The sequence below is a fragment of the Maniola hyperantus genome, chromosome 23, assembly GCF_902806685.2.
Source record: "Maniola hyperantus chromosome 23, iAphHyp1.2, whole genome shotgun sequence".
In the NCBI taxonomy this organism is placed as follows: Eukaryota; Metazoa; Arthropoda; class Insecta; order Lepidoptera; family Nymphalidae; genus Maniola; species Maniola hyperantus.
Window position 1 is genome coordinate 855,110 of NC_048558.1, and position 24,196 is coordinate 879,305.

Sequence of the window (24,196 nt, forward strand, 5' to 3'; positions counted from 1 at the left end):
AGATGTCTGACATTTTGGTGGTTACGAGATGTGACGGTGGGGGGTGTCTACGCTGCCGCGCGATTTGTTCATCCATCAATTCATAATCCTCTGCACGCTTTTACTGCATGCTTTTTTATTTTTATTTATTTATTTGTATTTCATCTATTTATAAAAAAATACCAAGTATAATTTTGAAAAGTTTACGATATATGCAAATAAAACATCTGACTGACGCTAGAGGTCAGCGAACGTTACGTAAGTAGGCCACTCGTAGGACGTAAGTTTTGCACGCTATATATTGCGGGTTTGAAAAATACTAAATCTACTACTAAAAGTATTGAATTGTGTTTAGGTAGTATAACAATAACGCCTAGTTATTGATTTGTGTATGTGAAAGAAAGAAAGAAAAGACATTTATTTACAAAACTATATAACACATCACATTTAGATATGTTATCTTTAAACTAAGAGCTGGTTATGTACAAGGCATACAGTATTTATGCTGAGTCGGGACCTTTTTTTCGGGTTGTGCCACACATGATAGTTTATTCCGGCGCTTCTTGTGCTTGAGGTCATCATCATCATCATCATCAGATCATGATGAAATAGTTTTTTAGGAGCATTCTTTTAATAGATTCATCATGATCATCATGATCAGCCCATCACCGGCTCACTGCAGAGAGCGGGTCTCCTCTCAGAGTGACTTTTGGCCATAGTCTACCACGCTGGCCATGTGCGGATTGGTAAACTTCACACACCTTTGAGAACATTATGGAGAACTCTCAGGCATGCAGGTTTCCTCACGATGTTTTCCTTCACCATTAAAGCAAGTGTTATTTAATTAATTAAAACGCACATAACTCCGAAAAGTTAGAGGTGCGTGCCCGGGATCGAATCCCCGACCTCCGATTAGAAGGTGGACGTCCTAACCACTAGGCTATCACAGCTTACTTGAAAATAAATGCTGGGTCATGCTTGAATCCTAATATTATTACTAGCTGATGCCCGCGACTTCGTCCGCGTGGATTTACATTTTTCAAAATCCCGCGGGAATTTTTTGATTTTCCAGGATAAAAAGTAGCCTATGTGTTAATCCAGGATATAATCTATCTCCATTCCAAATTTCATCCAAATCCGTTTAGCCGTTTTTGCGTAATTGAGTAACAAACATTCAAACATCCACACTTTCACATTTATAATATTATTAGGATTAGGATTAGGATTAGGATTATAAATGTGAAATTGTGGATGTTTGTACGACTCACGGTAGTTTAAACGCTAAAAAATTATTCTCTCTAATAATGAACTCTAGCTCCATAAACTACCGCTATACAAAAAAATCACATCATTAACCGACTTCAAAAAAAGGAGGAGGTTCTCAATTCGTCGGAATCTTTTTTTATTTTATTTTATTTTTTTATTTTTTATGTATGTTCCCCGATTATTTTATTAATACAGTCCAAGACCCTATTCATTTATTTCATGTAGTACCATGTGCTACTTATGATATGCCAAGACCCTACCACCGGTTCGGAAAGCAATTTCTACTGAGAAGAGCCGGCAAAACTCAGCACGATATAATGACTAATATGGATTCTCTTGTTGCAGTTAACAGTGATGCGACAGCACGACAAACTGGAGACAGTACTACGTCACTTCCTAGTAGAAGATCGCGGCGTGGACGGCAGCTCGTCTTACGTCGACTATCTGTGCCACATACACAAGGAGATCCGATCCTTACTATAGCCTTTATACTAACTCCTGTGGCAACACGACAGACTGGAGACAGGTCTACGTCACTTCTCATACTCTATGCTCGTAAAGAACTTAGTATAGCGCTGTCTCTGTTACGTAATCCCATACAAATGATAGAGACAAACATCTCAGTGGGCGTCAATCAACCAAGTTTTGAGTCACTAACCAATCACAAACATGTTTTCAAAAAACATTCGAATCTCGGTGAACATTTTGAGGCACCAACCATCATCATACACATGTTTTCAAAAACATTCGAAATTGAGTTCGAGAATGTTTTCAAAAAACATTCGAAATTCAATTAGAAAAGATAGTTTCGTTTGTGATTGGTGCCTCAAAATGGTTAGCGCCCACTTTTTGTCTCTATCGTTTGTATGGGAAACAGAGAGAGTGCTATACTGACTTCTTTCCGTGTATAGGGTGTAGTAGAAGAACGCAGCGTGGACGGAAGCTCCTCTAAAGGTGCGCTTACATGAGCAATTTGTTAAGCAATTGTTGCTCGGCAACACGTATGGATCAATCTGCAGCAATTATTCTGGATAACATTGCTGAAATTTTCCGGCATTGCTGGGTATTGCAGTAAATTGCTTCGTGTGGTCGTGATGTCATAATTGACTAACTGCCGTACTCGTGACGTAAGTTAAAACGAGACAAAGCTATATCTCTTACATAAATCTGTCTCGTTTCAACTCAATCTTAAGTAAAGACTAGCGACTAGTATGGCAGTATTTTGCTTGGAATTGAGGAATTTCAATAGCCCGTGTAAACGTGCCTTTACTTCGACTATCTGTGCCACATACTCAAGGAGATCCGTTCCTTACTTTACACTAACTCCACAAGCTGGTCTTACTTGTTCCTCCCGCGCTGATCGCCAGCGCTGAGAAGAAACCAGCTCTACTTATGTGAAGCGACTTTAACGGACTATCAGCACACGAGTAGGTATTATAGGCCAGAGGGGAAGCTTCACACTAGCTCACGCACACCACGACGTGCCACGGACGCTCCGTTTGCGCCCAGTTCGATGGCAAACGGAGCGTCCGTGACACGTCGTGGTGTGCGTGAGTGAACCTACAGCCAGCCGCTAGTATGAAGCTTCCCCTCTGGTCTATGTCTACTCGTGTGCTATCAGGGCGGGGGCACACGATGCGTTGCGGCGGTGGTGCGGCGCCGCTTACATAGAAATATCTGTGGCATGTCAAACGATGCGCTCCGGCGCCGCACCGCCGCCGCAACCACCGAAACGAGGCGACGTCGGAACGGCACTGCTGAGTTGTTTATGCGTCCTAAGGAAGGACACTGTCCAACGTTGCTACGGCGCCGCTGTGACATAACAACGTTGCGGCGCCGCACCGCTCGTGTGCCCGCTAATACGGTGAAATGTTTGCGGTGCGGCGCCGCAACGCATCGTGTGCCCCCAGTCTTAGGGATCTAATGGGCTAAACATAAATTCTTATGTAATTCCAAAAGTGTGCCTGTAGCATTGAGTAGGGATTTCGGAACTACTAAAAAGTATCGATATATTTTAAATGTATCAATATTGATTTCGATATATTATCGATATAAATATAACTATCGGTATGACGCGAGTGAAAAACTTCTGTGAACTCAAAGGACCGTTTGAACGTTTGTCATGTAGCAAAGACAACGAAAGAATCTATGACACTAAATATTTGGTATTACCTACATACCTCATTTGTCATACAATTTATCGAACACTATATATTGCCAAAAAATATCGATGTTTATAATTTTTATAGTGTTTTACCTACACTTCAAGGAAATTTCTAAATAATTTTAAATAACATATCAAAAATGCGGACCGGCAGGAATCGAACCCACGTCTCTGACTACTGAGCTACGGTTGGCTTGCTGCCAGTGACGAAATTTGTGATATGTATTTAAAATATCGGTATATCGATATACCGATACATCGATATACCGATACATCGATATTTTCTAATAAGCCTACTATTGAGGACTAATTCCGATTGCGATAAATGGACGCATCCTGCGAAATATGTTCTTGATGCTTGATTCCTTAGTCCGTTAAAGCCTCTTTACATTGAGAAAGTAGAAATATATGAAAAGAGCATTACATTGTCTGAACTATGATTCCGTGTGTTGAATACGAGTGATCGTTGGGTGCGACGAGTGGCTGACTGTATTCTATTGTTATTAGCAATTAATAATGGCCGGTTTACATTATTCCAGTTACTCGTTCAAGTTGTGTCTTTCCAGCGCTAGGCTTAATACGACCGACACGACATGACAACTTGATGGCAAACAGATATTGACAGATGGCATTGACATATGTCACTTGTTGTATGTAGTTGTATAGTCGGTACAAAATGACTCGCGACATTTTAACTCTATGGGTCAACTGTCATGCCAAAAGTACGGTTCACCTTTAAAATAAGGACAAAAATCGTACTTTAGACATGGAATTTGACTCATAAAGTTAAAAAGGGGCGCGTAAATCATTTTTTACGCATTATACAGATTAGGGAAGGCCTATGTCCAACAGTAGATGTCCACAGGATGATGATGATGATGATGATGATGATGATACAGATAAATTAACCAATAGATAACTTATGTAATACACTCCAATACGTAAACTTGCGTCGGACCTAAGTCAATTCGTTTGCGAAACAATCTATACTGATATCAAACTTTTGTACTATCGCCACTGGCATAATGTAAACTGGCACTAAAATTAGAGATAATCTGTTGAGAATTATATGACCATAGAGTTTGTAAAATACGGTACGGTGTTTTTTTTATAATTTTGTTTTATGATTTCACCATTTTTTTCAACCAACTTAACAAAAATGAGTTTGTTCATTTAAATAAAGCATCGTAACTACTAGAGGCAAGCGGCATCGGTTAAACCTGCCCAAAGGCGGCGACGAACTGCCGGACGTGTCCGTAAGTCATGGCTGACAGCTGCGACAGATAGTACAGTCGTTTGGGAGTCGGCTTGCGGACTCATTTTTTTCCAATATCTATCTGCCATCGGCTTTCTAGCCATATACAGATTTTGGATAAGTGCGGACTCATCCATAGGTTTTCGACAGACAGACCCATCTAGCGGGCCAGAATTCTATCGGATGTCCGAGCGCTTATGGACTGCCTTAAGTTACGTCCGATAGTTGGTACAGTTCGTTGTACATTTTACTATCCAGATACCTATAATTTTATTCGCGGCCGTCAGTCGCGTCTGTCAGCCGTGTCCGTCAGCCGCGTCCGATAATTTGTTTGCGCCTTAACAATTTCTTTAAATCTTAAACGCTAGAATATCCGTAGATTCCGCAGGTGAAGCTATGAGGATGTGTAAGGTTATGTTATGTTTACTTTAGATATAGTTTCCTAGTTAACTCGATTGTAACGGATTGTAAATAAAACTATATATTCGCCTTTATTATGTTTTGTGTTTTTATTTTGCTTATCATTTTATTCGATACGGCTTTACCGGTATGAGGGTAAACCATGAATCTATGATGATGACCTACGTCATCTCTGCTGGACCGCTTAGACGCAAAATGCCAAAGAAAAAAAAGGGCCCAATTTAGAACCACCTCCTTTTTGGAAGTCGGTTAAAAATGGGTTCTGGTGATTTTCTGTGCTAGAGTTCTAATTAGTGCCTACAATAATACTCGTTTCTAACTTCAGTTCATAATAATTTTCATTTTTATTGAAAATTCATTCATTTTATTGAAAAGTCATGCTCTTCATCTTCATTGACATTTTATAATTATTTTGTGAAGTTAATTAACGGCAGAGAGCTTTCTATATTTTTTCTGAAACAAAAATATGATGACATTTTACTTAATTATTTTTTAATTGACCTATATTTTTTAATTGGCTCTGGAATGCTATGTGGGTACGTTTTGTTTCAATATCAGAAATATTTTAAGATAAAAGCAGCTGTTATTGTAGATACCTACTGTACTAGAAGCCCGTGAGGGCCAGACTTTCGTTGTTTTATAAAAGCTAAAAGCATTGTCTCCAACACAGCTGGAGGAACATTCCGAGACTTTAAAGTTGAATAAATTTTTAAAGGAGGAATAGTGTTTTCAGTCAGTTTTCTACCTATGTACACCAAAATCTCCGAGATCACTGAACCGATTTGCGTAATTTCTTATTTAATCGATAGAAAAACTTTGCAATTTTGTTCCATAAAAAAATATCCTGATGCTGCAGGGGACCTGATCACCTAAACTGATGGAATTTAGAAACTGTCTGTTATAAATTGATATTGGAGGTACCTACCAAGTGAAGACTATCGTTGAACTCGAGGACCCAACTCCTCATCCCTGATGCTGTAAGGAATCGCATTCTTAAATCACGGTGATGCCACGGGATTTTTAAAGAATCATGCGTTTAAATGTTTTTACGAAATTTGGTACAGAGATATCTTGCATTTCGGGGACGGGCTACTACGGATAGGCTACATTTTGTCCTGGAAAATCAAAAGTTCCCACGGGATTTTTAAAAACCTAAATCCACGCGGGCGAAGCCACGGGCATCAGCTAGCACGCTATAAGTCAGTCTGTCGCCGGATTGTAAGAAGAACGCCTTGAATGGTTCATTACAATAGGTACAAGTCAGTCTCCAGCTTTAGGTGAATATAACTTACTTGTTTCGGATATAAAACTTCAATGTAGGGGCCCTTATAGGTGCAAGGGAGACAGTAGTCGGGTGTCCTTCGCTTCCTTCTGCAGCCCGTCGCCACACCGCAGAGGATGATGATGAGGAATATCAGCAGGAGCCTTCTCAGCATCATTGTGCTTTACTGAAAAATAATGATGTATAGTCCGCGACAGGTTGAGATTCACCCACGCTCGCCCGCACCGGTTTAATAATAATAATTTTAATAATTAATAATATTTTTTTATTTATTTATTCTTCAAATTTACATATGAACATAAACACTAGGGAAAAAACTTAAAATAGGCTGGCGGGCTGGTTTCCAGGGGAGGGGAGATGCGTAAACGCATTTCCCAGCGATAAAAAAGGGTCACTATTAGGTCCTCATGCCTGGACTACGGTGACGGTGCCAGTGATGAAGATCTACAGGGGATTAATTGATTGGGGATGATCTGGAGGCATCTCCCCGGCGTCTCCCCCAACCCCAGCCTCCATCACAACGTGCCTCGCGTGTCGCAGACCGCAAGGCTCGCATTTTCCTTGGCGCTGCGTTACCGCGTCTTGCAGAGGCCCTTTGAAAATAATCATAAGAACCTAGCTGTCAATTTGTAACTCTGACCTTGGTATTGTTGGCGCGTCGCACTTTGGGTCCCCCGAACTGGTTGCAAGGGAAGCAATGCGCGTCGCGGCAGTGCTGCCTGCCCGGCCGACAGCCGCGCGTCAGCTGCAACATCGACACTGCGATGTGCAACAACACCAGCACGAATGGGTTGAGGTATTGCATTATTACTGGAATTAAAATATGATAAATTCGTTAACGCTCGCTAAATAGCAATTTATTTCATTTTATTTTTTATTCGTGTGCCAGCGATGAGTTGATCATGAAGGCTTAATAGAAACAAAACAAGATCATACTGTAAGTACTTAGTTTATAGTCACTTCTTGCACTTGGCGTCCTGGTCGCTGCAGGTGGTGTAGGAGTTCCTCGTGCAGCCGCGGCAGGACTCGAGGTATGACAGCAGTAATGTCACCAGAAGAACTATCACTTCTTGCACAAACGCCTTATCCATAGCACGGAAACCAGGAAGGGCTAGAACAATACAAGGTAGGTAGGGTTCACTAATGAATGACAAAAAACGTATGACAAATTATCAGTTCACCAAAAACTTTTGAAAAACTAATCAAATCACAAACGTCGTATACCGCAAACATATTATTTTACAAAAGATCATTTGACAAATATATTCTATTCACAAATGTTTTACTTTGCAAATTTGCTGAATGTTAAAATATCATTTAAAAATTTATTATTTCACCAAATAATTTGTTTTTCAAATTCGCGATTTTACAAAATAATAGATGATAAATTTATTATTTGATAAAATAACTAAGTAACAAAAACACACAAAAAGTCTGTTTTGCATACATATGCAAACCCCTATGCAACGCAGCAATAATATCATGGGGCTCCTTTTTTCTGGGTGCGAAAAAAAGAAATAACCCACGAAGGGGATGGCGGGGTCTCAGACCCCGCCATCCTCTTCTAACATAACCGTTCCGAGTCGGAGTGCCCCAAGTCCCGGGCTCGCTTCGCTCGCTCCTGATGGCGGGAGCGGGGGAGAGGAAAGAGACCCCCCACCATAGTGGTGGTCTCTTCTCGTCGACCAGGGCCCGTCGACGGAGCCCCGCTTCGCGGGGCTCCTTTTTGCTGGGTGGTAAAAAAAGAAATAACCCACGAAGGGGATGGCGGGGTCTGTAAGACCTAACCGTTCCGAGTCGGAGTGCCCAAAGTCCCGAGCTCGCTTCGCTCGCTCTTGATGGTGGGAGCGGGGGGGAGAAAATGAGACCCCCCATTATAGTAAGCGGTCTTTTCCGTCGGCCCGGTCGACATATAAAAGATTTGGAAAGTATTTATTAAATAGTTCATTTTATCAAACAATTCATTTTATCAAAAAAAAAAGTGCGATATGTTGTTTTACTAATTAACACGATTAAAGAAATCAATTGTTTGTCAAATGATATTTTATGAAATAACAATTTGTTTGGTAATTTGTTTTATCAAGTGAATTATTTGTAGAAACATAAGTTTTATAACGATCATAAAACGATTCATAATTTTGCCAAAATTTGTTTGGGAAATGAAACTTTGTCATTTGTTTTTTGTCAATTGATCGGTCACCACAAGGTAGTGATCAGAAAAATCTGTGAGCGTCAGGATGGTTGGACTATATAAGATATTTTGGAAGTTTTGAGTAAGCACAATGTTTAAAAAAAATATAAAAAATACTATAATTCTGTAAAAGTTTACGATATATCTAAATTAATATAAAAGGAAAAGGTGACTGACTGACTGACTGACTGATCTATCAACGCACAGTTCAAACTACTGAACGGATTGGTCTGAAATTTGGCATGCTATTATGACGTAGGCATCCGCTAAGAAAGGATTTTAGGACAAATCTAACACCATACCAGACCGTCAATACGAGTAATTTATTACCTATTTTGAATAAATCATTTGACTTTGACTTTGACTTGACTTCAACTCCTAAGGGGTGAAATAGGGGTTTGAAATTTGTGTAGTCCATTCGGACGAAGTCGCGAGCATAAGCTAGTTGCAAATAAAACATCTAGGTACTACCACTAGACTGACGCTAGAGGTCATCGAACATTCCGTAAGTAGGCCACTGATAGGTCATTGCTGTCAATGATGCCATCTCGACCTGTCACGGACTATACTTTTAGCTCTTCAATCACCTTATTTCTTGCAGGGTGGGTTGGTAGGATTACAAGTGATCTTCCTCTGGCCACAAGCAGCCACAAGTTGCAGGAGAGTGACCACGAGTAGCAGCACTGCCACCAGCTGCCGCCAACCTTGCATCATACGACCAACGCTGAAACCACGAAACCTCCATCAACCATTATCAAATCAAATCAAATCAAATGGTTTAGGTATTCAAAATAGGTAATAAATTACACTTTTTAAGAGTCAGTTGTTGCATTTTTAAGATGATCTCGTATATTTGTATGGTGATAATTTTTACGCGAACTTAAAAACTACGAGGGTTACTTAAGCTACGAGGGTTCCATACGCGCCCAGGTCTGAGAAGAGCCCACAAAAAACTCAGCCGAGGGCAGCATTAATGGGCTTCCCAACATTTCTACTAAGACCATATTAGCGCAGAGTAAATTGCATGAAGCTTTTATCAAGTCGTTATACAACCGATCATCATCATCATGATCAATCCATCGCCGGCTCACTGCAGAGCACGGGTCTCCTCTCAGAGTGAAAAGGGTTTAGCCATAGTCTACCACGCTGGCCAAGTGCGGATTGGTAGACTTCACACACCTTTGAGAACATTATGGTGAACTCTCAGGCATGCAAGTTTCCTCACGATGTTTTCCTTCACCGTTAAATCAAGTGATTATTTTAATTACTTAAAAACGCACATAACTCCGAAAAGTTAGAGGTGCGTGCCCGGGATCGAACTCCCGACCTCCGATTGGAAGCCGGACGTCCTAACCACTAGGCTACCACAGCTTCTTATATCCTTTGTAGGTAACGTGAATCAAACAAAATAAAGCAATACTGAGTAAATACTTACAGAGCTTCTCAGGGTTCTGAATCTCTAACTTAGTCCCAACTAATCAAATGCTTGCTGTTACCAAATTCTAGAGATTTTCTATTTAAGTATTTTGGGTTGACACTTTCATGTTGGGCCGGAGTTGTCTGTAAAAGAGAAAAATTGATTTGAGCCTATCCACCACGAAAAGTAATCTGAAATAAAGAAATTATTGGAAAATGAGAAAAATGAAAGGCTAACTAGGAAGGTGGAATTTGACCCAAAACAATATTTCTCAATTACAGAATTTTAAAATACTTTAAATCCAACTAGGTACCTACTTATCTAATCAGTATCCATATTATAAATGCGAAAGTGTGTTTGTTTGTTGGTTTGTCGATTCGTCCTTCAATTGTCTATAATATTTTTTTTGAAAAAAATTCAATATGGCAGAACAGTCATGTTTTTTTTTAAATTAATATTTATTGGTTTGTCCGTTAATCACGCTGCAACGGAGCAGCGATTTGACGTAATTTTTTGCATGATATAGTCAAAAATCTGGAGAGTAAGGAGTTTTTACCCCAAAATTAAAAAGTTTTCCGGGGAATTAAAAACCTAAATCCTCTCGGGAATGTCGCGTCGCGAGAATTATCTAGTCAATTAAAAGGCATTCAAATCATTGATACAAATTTATTGATACTCGTCCATATTAAACAGTTGTGTATTGTTCATAACAGATACAAGAAATTGAATTATTGAACACATAAATAACAATATTGCCCATTTGGATATTCAGATGGTCTAATCTATTTCACTTTGGGTCTATTTCGGACCGTCTTCCAAAACTGACGCAAAACATCTCTATCGTCTATCGTATAATACCCGTGTCCTTTATAAATCTCATTTGATAAGTATTTAATTTTAATTGGTTTTTGTATTTTATTTCTGTTAATATAATCTGAATCATTTTGCACTATTATATGGGCAGGAGATGTTAAATCCATATTTCTTAATTCAAAATACATAGGTAGTCAGATTATTAATTTTCTTCGATAAATTTCTAACGATTTCTAAATTTTATTTTGTTATTTGACCAAATATTTTTCTACTTTGCTATTTTTATCGTCACACCATTTCAGTCATATTTTTCAAAAAGTTATTTCTATCCATGTTCTAAAAATTTAAAAAATTTATCTTGCCATTTAGACTTTTCATAATCTTTATCGTCAGAACATTTTGGCCATATTTCTGTAGAAGTATACCACTGACCACTGACCATAGCCAGTTCGGCAAGTTTTCCAAATTATTTTCTTGTAGACAGAATATTTTGTTCCACAAATTGTATCACTACAATTCATCACAAGATATTATTGTTTTGTTCATTGTTAATAAACAATTTCTTGACTCTATTATCCTTAAGAAATTTTTTAGATGTCGGGGTTTTCAGTTGATTTTTCAAGTTCTAAAAGGTCCTTTCTTGCAAGGAGCTCTGCCTGTACATGGGATCTTCTTTTTGCAAGCATTTCCAGCCGAGAATATAGTGAACAAGATCATCAGCACTGAGTATACAAATGTCCAGTTGATTTTAGCCATTGTGCATCTGTAAAGATTTCATGGTTACATCATCATCATCGACCCATCGCCGACTCACTACAGAGCACGGGTCTCCTCTCAGAGTGAGGGTTTTGGCGATAGTCTACCACGCCAACGACTAAGTGCGGATTGGCCGACTTCAAACACATTTGAGAACATTATGGAGAACTCACGGATATGCAGTATACCCTCACGATGTTTTCCTTCACCGTTAAAGCAAGTAATATTTAAGTAATTGCTAAAAACTTCGAGAAGTTACACGTGCGTGCCCAAACACCGGACCGCCCGAATAGAACCCGATTTTCACCGCTACACTATCTTGGTATACATACAGAGTGTAACCAAAACGCTAGCAAAAACATAGCGTTATTGTTATACACCTAAACACAGTCCGATACCAAATTATGTTAGTTTTAGTGATTTAGTATTTTTCAAAACCGCAATGTATAGCGTGCTAAAACTGGGTCAAGGCACGGCATTGACTCCGTCTGGCCTACTTACCCAACGTTTGTTGACCTCTAGCGTCAGTCAGATGTTTTATTTGCAATACATCGTGAACTTTTACAAAATATAGGACTTTTTAAATATCGTATCAGTAATCATCAGTACTTTCGCCTGTCTCGGTCTTTGTCAGCGTTCTGGTTAAATCCAGTATAAACTAGTCTCCATATTCCACTGAGATTGGCCGCTGCTATCTATCACCGGAAGGAAACTTACCAATGTTACTTCTTACAAGGCGAAGGTTCCCTACAAGCGATGTACACCTTCCTGGTGCAGCCGAAGACACCCGTCACCAGAGCGACGACAGCGGAGACCAACAGCAGCGCGTACTGGATCAGGCCCATGGTCCACCGCAGACCATGGCTATCTGTGGACACTACATCTTTGGCATCAGGTTAAAAATAATCACGGAAATCGGCCCAGAAATCTTGCAGCAATCCGTGTACATAAATAGAAAATAGGCGTTGAAAAGAACGTCCTCCATTTTACTCGATTGTCCAAAAAAAGAGTGTAATGTTTTCAAGGTGAGTTTATTTCACCATAACTTCTAAATTTATGAACAGACTAGCTTATGCTCGCGACTTCGTCCGCGTGGACTACATAAAGTTCAAACCCCTATTTGACCCCCTTAAGAGTTGAATTTTCAAAAATCCTTTCTTAGCGGATGCCTACGTCATAATGGCTATATGCATGCCAATTTTCAGCCCGATCCGTCCAGTAGTTTAAGCTGTGCGTTGATAGATCAGTTAGTCAGTCAGTCACCTTTTCCTTTTATATATTTAGATTTGGACACATTATGGAGTACACAGATGGGTTATCGAAAAATACTTATATTAGGGTACCTACCATCTAAGCCTTTAATAATTTTTTTTAAAGTTCAAAATGGTAGCACCATTTTCAAATGTTATTTTAAACTTTTTAAAAGCTTTTTGGGTTTTTTAAGAGCAGTCGTGTTTTTTTTAAATGAGATTATAACTTTATATTTTTTTTAAATCCCGAATCTTAGATCTGCTCCGGCTTCGTAGGGTTTGCCTATTTTACTACAGACTAAATACTTAAATGAAAACCATTTACATTCTCATGTACTTAGTCCATAGAAAATCGGAGTAAATTATATTAGTGTATTTTTAAGGCATAGCTGGTAAAAAAAGGAGATAGCATATCAGAGTATGAAAAAGATAAAAATGCCTTTGTAAATCACCAGATTGTTTTGGGTCACATTCAATGATTAATAAATAGGAAGATTAATGGGAAGAGCTTAGGCCATAGTCTACCACGTTAGCCTAGTTCATACACCTTTGAGAACATTATGAAGAACTATCAGGAATGCAGGTTTCCTCACGATGTTTCCTTCATCGTTTAAGGAAGTGATACTTAATGACTCCAAACCATCGATCTCCTAACTCCGAAAAGTGCGTACCCAGGAACGAACTCCCGACCTCTCGAATAGAATGCCAACGTTTTAACCACTAATATATACCACAAGAACTGGAAATCTTAATAGTAAATTAGGTTTAAGATAGGTACTATAAAATACTAAGTACATAAGTATGATTCTCGAATTTTTCAATACGTACCAATTTCGGGTGTTTCGTTTCTTGATTTTTCAATATTTTTGTTACATTGTATAATTGTTTGACCTGTTTTTTTGGAAAATTTTGTTTGTGTTGAAACTGAAAAATTTGATTTTGATTGATGAACCAAATTCTGTCAAAAAGAATGTCTTGCAGTTTGAAAATGTGACTTGAAGGAGAGCACAAGAAAAGTACCACAAAGTTTTTTATTTGTATTAAAAGTTTTTCCTTTTTCCCACAGTAGGTACAGAACCTTAAAAATCACGTCGATTCGTTGCTCTATTGCAGCGTGATTGAAGGACTAACCAACAAACTAACTAACTTTCGCATTTATCTAAATATAAAAAAGGAAAAGGTGGCCCACTGACTGACTGACTGATCTATCAACGCTACTATGGATGGATTGGTCTGAAATTTGGCAGATAGCTATCATGACGTCGACATCCTCTAAAAAAAAACAATTTTTGAAAACCCACCCCGGAGGAGGTAAAATAAAGATTTGAATCTTGAGTAGTCCACGCGGACAAAGCGCAGCCATAAGCTAGTAGCACACGAGTAGATATATAGACCAGAGGGGAAGCTTCATACTAGCGGCTGGCTGTAGGTTCACTCACTCTAGCGCAGCTCACGCACACCACGACGTGTCACGGACGCTCCGTTTGCCGCCAAACTGGGCGCACGGAGCGTCCGTGGCACGTCGTGGTGTGCGTGAGCTAGTGTGAAGCTTCCCCTCTGGTCTATAATATCTACTCGTGTGCTAGTAGGTAGTTAATAATATGGGTAGTTACATGAATAGGCATAGTACGCGACAGGTCGAGATGGCAATCGGGGTATGAGGCGGGGAGAGACGCCTGTCCCGCACCGGGTTAGCGCGAGGCGAGGGGTGTGCGGGTGTGCGAGGCGTCCCTATCCCGATTGCCATCTAAACCTGTCTCGCACTATAGTCATAAGTATAGCTAGCAGATGAAGTCGCAGGCTGGACTAGTTTGTTGCACAATAAAACTTTTCTGTAACGTCTGATTTTGGCGCCCATTAAGTCGTTGGTACGGTTTATGAGCTATCATCGAACGTACAGACATTCGCTCTATTCTTAGCGTGTACTAAGCGACCCGACACACTAGCGACTTTTTATCCGACTAATCCCATAATAATATAATCGCGACCGAATTAATCTCAGCAGAGATAGTATCTAAGTGCCTCGTATCGTAGTATCTAGGTCCCGAGTTCAATTCCTGGCAGGGGTTTGGAATTTTATAATTTCTAAATTTCTAGTCTGGTCTGATGGGAGGCTTCGGCCGTGGCTAGTTACCACCTTACCCGCAAAGCCGCGTCGCCAAGCGAATTAGCGTTCAGGTACGATGCCGTGAAGAAAGCAAAGGGCTTTAATAAAAAACTGCCATACCCCTTCCAGGTTAGCCCGCTTCCATCTTAGCCTGCGTCATCACATACCACCAGATGAGACTGCAGTCAAGGACTAACTTGTATCTGAATTTTAAAAAAATGTACCTACTAACATTTGAAGGACTACCAGTGCCTTGCCGTTTTGTTAAAAGTTAGACTAAGTTTAGTATATTCAGCAGTGGACGTCTGTCGGTTGGAAACTTTTTGTCGAAGGATCAAAGTCAAAGTCAAATGATTTATTCAAAAAAGGTAATTAATAACTCTTTTTGAAGGTCAGATGTTGGATTTCTAAGAGTGGTGATAATTATTACGCAAACTTAAAACTAAAGCTACGAGGGTTCCAAACGCGCCCAGGTCTGAGAAGAGCCCACAACAAACTCAGCCGGATCGGACATCATGTCGCTAGTGTGCACTTGCGCTAAGTTACAAACCGTCCCTTGAGTACACACGGTCTTTTATTACACGTTTACAATAGGCATTATTTTTGCACGTGTGTTTCTCTCTTTCTTGTTTGCTATAACAAGTCAATTAAATGGGGAAGGTTAGTTTTTTTTCTACTACCTTATGCTCGCGACTTCGTCCGCGTGGACTACACAAATTTCAAACCCCTATTTTGACCCTTTAGGGGTTGAATGATCAAAAATCCTTTCTTAGCGGATGCCTACGTCATAATAGCTATCTGCATGCCAAATTTCAGCCCGATCCGTCCGGTAGTTTGAGCTGTGCGTTGGTAGATCAGTCTGTCAGTCACCTTTACCTTTTATGTACTTTTACACGAAAAATGTTATTTTTGCGTACAGGTACGCCCTTTTGTTATGAAGCCCTCCATATTCAGATATACTTATAGATCTACAGATGTATTGAAAGCTAAATATTTGAATGCAGACACTTCGAGGCCAACAGGATGTTTATAGTTTATAATTAGGTATATTAAATACACGCGGGAAATCGGGTTTTGTTTAAATGAATGTGGCGTCTATAGGCTCAGAGCTAGTGTCTTAAAGACCAAGTATAGTAATAATTATTGTTATATTATGTGTGGACACACAGAGCGTGCTGGCCAGGACCAAAATAATTACAGAAGTACGCGGCAGAAAATAATGAAAAATCGGCCTTTCAGCTTTGTAGAGCATTGTCTCTGTCACTCATACCTATATGACGTTTTGTCAGTCTCAACTAAAGGTCGGTCTCCTTCTAAAGGTCAATGTACATTATTCTCTGACGCTGTACGGGGCGTACATACTGTACGTCCTGGGGACACTGCGGCCGAGGAAATCAAAAAGGTAGTGTGACTTAAAACCGCACAATAAGTAGCGCTTATCTGTTACGCGTGGACAAGCATTACACGGTTTAAGGCATGGTTGCGTTCACGCGAGCCATAAAATGGTATTCGATACTCGTGACTTAACTTCACTCTGGGCGTTTCCGTCTGTTGTGCGTTACTCGTGACTTAAGTATATCTGCTTTTAGCGGCGTTACAACATAAACGCCGTTTGGCACCATTGCTACGCTCATATGCTGCCGTGCAATAATGGACAACTTAAGGCACACATATGAAATGAAATGCAATTAAATTAAATGAAAATTTATCGCTAAAAAAGTAAGTAGTTTCACAATTGTGGAAGGAACCCTGAATTAAGTTTGAAAAACATGTATCTCAGGGTCCCCGCTCTTCCTCCTTCATCTATATGTATAATACCAAATTGGTACAATTTGCAAGATTCTTAGGGGTGTGATCGACTGCTCTGAACTACACAACAAGGTCTGCTGCGTTTATGCACCCTCTAATTACAGCTATCTCCGCCACTGCACCGCTCCAAATTTTTCGTAAGTCCGTTTAGTCGCACGGTAGCGCGCTCCCAGGTCACCCATACCGCGCACTTTGGCTGCGCTCAACGCGCTGCTGAAGGAGTCCCCTCGCTGTGACATATTTGCTGACAAATGGGCTGACCTCATGGGTCAGATCTTGCACTTTTGTGAAAATTTATAATTTTGCTTTTTAAAATTTATAATTTTAACAATTTTTGTAAGTATGTTTATGTTAGTTTGTACTCGTAGTTTAATTAGTGTAATTGGCTTTATGGCCGTTCTAATTAAATAATAAATAAATAATAATAATAATAATAATAAGACAAGCTGACTGACTAACTGATCTATCAACGCACAGCTCAAACTACTGGAGGGATTGCGTTGAAATTTGGCATGCAGATAGTTATTATGATGTGGACGTCCGCTTAGAAAGGATTTTCAAAGTGGATAAAATAGGGGGTTGAAATTCGTGTAGTTCACGCGGACGAAGTCGCGGAGATAAGCTAGTCTCAAACATAAATATTTTCAACAAACATTCAGATAAGTACATTAAAATGCATCAATTATGTTATTTCTATATCAATCCGAGTATAGGTGTAAAAAAATGACATAAAACTTTGATCAAGTAGTTTACCAACCGGCTCTTGAACTATCAGGAATTTTACTTCATTTTCTAGTATGTTAGTCTGTCTTGTCACATCTGTCCACACTATCGTTATCGTAACTCATAAACTCTGCAAAAAATATTCGTTTCAACAAAATATTATATTGCAAATCGTGGGCGGGAACTGTCTGAATATTTTTTATATAATTTTTGGGAAATACTTGTTAGTTATGATTTAGGTAACGGATAGAATATATTATATTTAACTATCTGTCATATTTAACATATTCTCCTTTCTTAAGGCGGAAACAAATTATAAGCCGCGGCTGACGGACGCGTGGACCGTCGGTGTCAGCCGCTGTAGTTTTTAGGGTTCCGTACCTACAAAGAAAAAGGACCATTTATAGGATCACTTCATTTCCTGTCTTTTCCTGACTATCCGTCTATTAAGAAACCTATAGGGTACTTCCCGATGACCTAGAATACGGTATTTGACAACTAGTCAAATCAGTAACTTTTTATCAAACGTCGAAACGCTCGTATATGCGAGATTCTATGAAATACCGGTGTGTGACGTCACAATCATTTGACGTTCTTTTTTTAGTTAAATCGATGATTTAAAATGGTTATTACACTTAAAACGCAACAAAGGACGTGGATTTTACGTATTTTGGAAGACCCTCTATTTATTCATCACTGAGAAATAATTTATTTTTGATGTAGTCAAATAACCAATTATGAAAGGCAGGTAGGTAGCTCTTATAGCACACGTAAAGGGAAAAATCCAAAAACCGTGAATTTGTGGTTACGTCACCAAAAAAATGTGTTCATGAACAAATCATTAGTACCTCAGTATTTTCAACTTACAAAGTATGATTAGTACTTACTAATATCAAGTGGGGTATCATATGAAAGGGCTTTACCTGTACATTCTAAAACAGATTTTTATTTATTTTGAATTTTGATTTATCGTGCAAAGTGTCGACAAAATACGACTGTAGTACGGAACCCTCGGTGCGCGAGTCTGACTATCACTTGGCCGGTTTTTTTCTTCTATTTTAACGATTTGGCTACGAATGAGTGACATGTCAACGCCTCATTAGCACTTTCAACACCGTTGACTTTAAACTCCACGCTTCAGGCGCAGTATTGCTTACATGTATTTTAATTAATTAATTTATTAAATCGGACAACAATTGATCCATTATGTGTTAGTAACAATAAATACTTAATAACTATGTTAATACTTAAACACTAAGGAGTTAGTAACAAAATACTTAATCACTATGTTAGTACTTAATAACTAAAAGAGATTTAATAATTATTTAACAGATATACTTACAACGACACGACTACGACAAGACTACGAGAAGACTACTACACAGCTACGACAACATGATAGAACTAACTCATCTTCCTTGTCTTTCCTTTCCTTAATGCCTTCTATTCCATACATTTTTGACTAGCCCGCGACTTCGTCCGCGTGGATTTTGGTTTTTAAAAATTCCATGGGAACTCTTTTATTTTCCGGGATAAAAGTAGCCTATATCCTTCCCAAGATGCAAGCTATATCTGTACAAAATTCCGTCAAAGTCGGCCGTGAAAGGCTAGCAGACAGACAGACAGACACAGACACACTTTCGCATTTATAATATTACAAATTTCATCAAAATCGGTTGAACGGATGTGCCGTGAAAGGCTAGCAGATAGACAGACAGACAGAGACACACTTTCGCATTTATAATATTACAAATTTCGTCAAAATCGGTTGAACGGATGGGCCGTGAAAGGCTAGCAGATAGACAGACAGACAGAGACACACTTTCGCATTTATAATATTACAAATTTCGTCAAAATCGGTTGAACGGATGTGCCGTGAAAGGCTAGCAGATAGACAGACAGACAGAGACATACTTTCGCATTTATAATATTACAAATTTCGTCAAAATCGGTTGAACGGATGTGCCGTGAAAGGCTAGCAGATAGACAGACAGACAGAGACACACTTTCGCATTTATAATATTACAAATTTCGTCAAAATCGGTTGAACGGATGTGCCGTGAAAGGCTAGCAGATAGACAGACAGACAGAGACACACTTTCGCATTTATAATATTACAAATTTCGTCAAAATCGGTTGAACGGATGTGCCGTGAAAGGCTAGCAGATAGACAGACAGACAGAGACACACTTTCGCATTTATAATATTACAAATTTCGTCGAAATCGGTTGAACGGATGTGCCGTGAAAGGCTAGCAGATAGACAGACAGACAGAGACACACTTTCGCATTTATAATATTACAAATTTCGTCAAAATCGGTTGAACGGATGTGCCGTGAAAGGCTAGCAGATAGACAGACAGACAGAGACACACTTTCGCATTTATAATATTACAAATTTCGTCAAAATCGGTTGAACGGATGTGCCGTGAAAGGCTAGCAGATAGACAGACAGACAGAGACACACTTTCGCATTTATAATATTACAAATTTCGTCAAAATCGGTTGAACGGATGTGCCGTGAAAGGCTAGCAGATAGACAGACAGACAGAGACACACTTTCGCATTTATAATATTACAAATTTCGTCAAAATCGGTTGAACGGATGTGCCGTGAAAGGCTAGCAGATAGACAGACAGACAGAGACACACTTTCGCATTTATAATATTACAAATTTCGTCAAAATCGGTTGAACGGATGTGCCGTGAAAGGCTAGCAGATAGACAGACAGACAGAGACACACTTTCGCATTTATAATATTACAAATTTCGTCAAAATCGGTTGAACGGATGTGCCGTGAAAGGCTAGCAGATAGACAGACAGACAGAGACACACTTTCGCATTTATAATATTACAAATTTCGTCAAAATCGGTTGAACGGATGTGCCGTGAAAGGCTAGCAGATAGACAGACAGACAGAGACACACTTTCGCATTTATAATATTACAAATTTCGTCAAAATCGGTTGAACGGATGTGCCGTGAAAGGCTAGCAGATAGACAGACAGACAGAGACACACTTTCGCATTTATAATATTACAAATTTCGTCAAAATCGGTTGAACGGATGTGCCGTGAAAGGCTAGCAGATAGACAGACAGACAGAGACACACTTTCGCATTTATAATATTACAAATTTCGTCAAAATCGGTTGAACGGATGTGCCGTGAAAGGCTAGCAGATAGACAGACAGACAGAGACACACTTTCGCATTTATAATATTACAAATTTCGTCAAAATCGGTTGAACGGATGTGCCGTGAAAGGCTAGCAGATAGACAGACAGACAGAGACACACTTTCGCATTTATAATATTACAAATTTCGTCAAAATCGGTTGAACGGATGTGCCGTGAAAGGCTAGCAGATAGACAGACAGACAGAGACACACTTTCGCATTTATAATATTACAAATTTCGTCAAAATCGGTTGAACGGATGTGCCGTGAAAGGCTAGCAGATAGACAGACAGACAGAGACACACTTTCGCATTTATAATATTACAAATTTCGTCAAAATCGGTTGAACGGATGTGCCGTGAAAGGCTAGCAGATAGACAGACAGACAGAGACACACTTTCGCATTTATAATATTACAAATTTCGTCAAAATCGGTTGAACGGATGTGCCGTGAAAGGCTAGCAGATAGACAGACAGACAGAGACACACTTTCGCATTTATAATATTACAAATTTCGTCAAAATCGGTTGAACGGATGTGCCGTGAAAGGCTAGCAGATAGACAGACAGACAGAGACACACTTTCGCATTTATAATATTACAAATTTCGTCAAAATCGGTTGAACGGATGTGCCGTGAAAGGCTAGCAGATAGACAGACAGACAGAGACACACTTTCGCATTTATAATATTACAAATTTCGTCAAAATCGGTTGAACGGATGTGCCGTGAAAGGCTAGCAGATAGACAGACAGACAGAGACACACTTTCGCATTTATAATATTACAAATTTCGTCAAAATCGGTTGAACGGATGTGCCGTGAAAGGCTAGCAGATAGACAGACAGACAGAGACACACTTTCGCATTTATAATATTACAAATTTCGTCAAAATCGGTTTGAACGGATGTGCCGTGAAAGGCTAGCAGATAGACAGACAGACAGAGACACACTTTCGCATTTATAATATTACAAATTCGTCAAAATCGGTTGAACGGATGTGCCGTGAAAGGCTAGCAGATAGACAGACAGACAGAGACACACTTTCGCATTTATAATATTACAAATTTCGTCAAAATCGGTTGAACGGATGTGCCGTGAAAGGCTAGCAGATAGACAGACAGACAGAGACACACTTTCGCATTTATAATATTACAAATTTCGTCAAAATCGGTTGAACGGATGTGCCGTGAAAGGCTAGCAGATAGACAGACAGACAGAGACACACTTTCGCATTTATAATATTACAAATTTCGTCAAAATCGGTTGAACGGATGTGCCGTGAAAGGCTAGCAGATAGACAGACAGACAGAGACACACTTTCGCATTTATAATATTACAAATTTCGTCAAAATCGGTTGAACGGATGTGCCGTGAAAGGCTAGCAGATAGACAGACAGACAGAGACACACTTTCGCATTTATAATATTACAAATTTCGTCAAAATCGGTTGAACGGATGTGCCGTGAAAGGCTAGCAGATAGACAGACAGACAGAGACACACTTTCGCATTTATAATATTACAAATTTCGTCAAAATCGGTTGAACGGATGTGCCGTGAAAGGCTAGCAGATAGACAGACAGACAGAGACACACTTTCGCATTTATAATATTACAAATTTCGTCAAAATCGGTTGAACGGATGTGCCGTGAAAGGCTAGCAGATAGACAGACAGACAGATACACACTTTCGCATTTATAATATTACAAATTTCGTCAAAATCGGTTGAACGGATGTGCCGTGAAAGGCTAGCAGATAGACAGACAGACAGAGACACACTTTCGCATTTATAATATTACAAATTTCGTCAAAATCGGTTGAACGGATGTGCCGTGAAAGGCTAGCAGATAGACAGACAGACAGAGACACACTTTCGCATTTATAATATTACAAATTTCGTCAAAATCGGTTGAACGGATGTGCCGTGAAAGGCTAGCAGATAGACAGACAGACAGAGACACACTTTCGCATTTATAATATTACAAATTTCGTCAAAATCGGTTGAACGGATGTGCCGTGAAAGGCTAGCAGATAGACAGACAGACAGAGACACACTTTCGCATTTATAATATACAAATTTCGTCAAAATCGGTTGAACGGATGTGCCGTGAAAGGCTAGCAGATAGACAGACAGACAGAGACACACTTTCGCATTTATAATATTACAAATTTCGTCAAAATCGGTTGAACGGATGTGCCGTGAAAGGCTAGCAGACAGAGACACACTTTCGCATTTATAATATTAGTATGGATTATCAACCACTTCCTTTTCTCCTCCATTATTGTACATCAGGTTCTCCACCCAATCTCTTCCCAGCTCAATGTTCATTCACAACATTCCTTCTGGTGTTAGGTGAGCCTTTTCCAAGTTTTCCCCAAATTACTTTAATTAATTCTCCACAAACGTTCAGTAAAACGGACAGTTATCGAGCGCCTTTAATAACGCCGTTAAAAATATATGTTTTCTATTAATACAAGATAATGTTTAGCGTGGCCAGACCACGTAATTAGCAGCTTTCAAGCGGCTAGGGCTGGGACTTAGTCGATGAAATATCATATCGATAAGAGGGCTTGCCTTTAAGTGATGAAGAATGCCTTAAAATCAAAATCAAATCAAAATCAAAATATTTTTTATTCCATTAAACTTTTACAAGTACTTTTTACCTTTACTAGATACTGCAGTCCATCAGCTTCTATTTTTATATCTTCTGTATTAAAATAGTTAGGTCATCATCATCAACCGATAGACGTCCACTGCTGGACATAGGTTTCTTGTAGGGACTCCACACGCCACGATCTTGCGCCGCCACCTGAATCCAGCGGCTCCCTGCGACTCGTCTGATGTCATCCGTCCACCTAATGAGGGGGGTTTTCCAACACTGCGTATTCCGGACAGATAGACAACAAAGTGATCCTATAAGGGTTCCGTTTTTCCTTTTGAGTCACAGAACCCTAAAAATGAATAAAAAAAGTCCTGTAAAAATATCGATATCAAAAATTAGAAATTATCACATCATAATAATTTTCATTCGACCGCGCGAAGCGACACGCGCGTTTATTTCGGACACCATTTCAGCTTCTACCGAGTTTCGGCACCGGCACTATAAATAGACTGCATCTATTCAAAAATATTCCGCGTGTAATCACGAAAATCTAACGAAAACTTTCTCTAAAGTGCAGTTTTTGGTGACTTAATATAAACGGCGCGAAATATTTAGGGATTTATTGGAATAGATTCTATTGATTTTCCATTAAGTAATTCTGGAAATTCTCCATTAATCGTAAAATAATATGTATTTGTGATTTGAAACGTTTCAAGTGCTGAGATTAAGTTTCTGATAGTTTTAATAATTTTGCATTCATTACAAAGGCAAGAGACATTTCATTAAGAAGGTATCAGTACCCATATTATAAATGCAAAAGTGTGTTTGTTTGTTAGTTTATTGGTTTGTTGATTTGTTGGTTGGTCCTTCAATCACATCGAAACGGAGCAACGGATCGACGTGATTTTTTTCATGGATAGACTTTAACGATTTCATTCATAGTTAAAGACCTGGAGAGTGAAATAGGCTACTTTTTATCCCGGGAAATCA

At 39.3% G+C, this 24,196-nt stretch overlaps 1 protein-coding gene and 2 long non-coding RNA genes across 7 annotated transcripts in view; 1 reads left to right on the forward strand and 2 right to left on the reverse strand.

Annotated features, from left to right (window-relative positions):
- Sec24CD (Secretory 24CD) overlaps positions 1-5,161 on the forward strand; it is a 33,840-nt gene extending 28,679 nt beyond the window's left edge. For 3 of the 5 annotated variants that reach the window (XM_069506690.1, XM_069506693.1, XM_069506694.1), the window contains one exon: positions 1,591-5,161. In XM_069506690.1, the coding sequence (XP_069362791.1) occupies positions 1,591-1,728 (138 nt within the window). In that variant the 3' untranslated portion in view covers positions 1,729-5,161. The remainder of the gene's footprint in view (positions 1-1,590) is intronic. The other 2 variants (XM_069506692.1, XM_069506691.1) reach the window with 2 other exon arrangements.
- Positions 5,162-5,417: 256 nt separating this feature from the next.
- Positions 5,418-10,021, reverse strand: LOC138404008 (uncharacterized). Its single transcript, XR_011238117.1, has 6 exons — positions 9,993-10,021; positions 9,127-9,281; positions 7,312-7,477; positions 7,007-7,176; positions 6,377-6,532; positions 5,418-5,537 (listed from the first exon to the last, which is right to left on the reverse strand). It is a non-coding gene; the product is annotated as an uncharacterized lncRNA (long non-coding RNA).
- A 603-nt stretch (positions 10,022-10,624) lies between these two features.
- LOC117993112 (uncharacterized) lies at positions 10,625-12,437 on the reverse strand. Its single transcript, XR_004675146.2, has 2 exons — positions 12,261-12,437; positions 10,625-11,550 (listed from the first exon to the last, which is right to left on the reverse strand). It is a non-coding gene; the product is annotated as an uncharacterized lncRNA (long non-coding RNA).
- Positions 12,438-24,196: the final 11,759 nt, after the last annotated feature.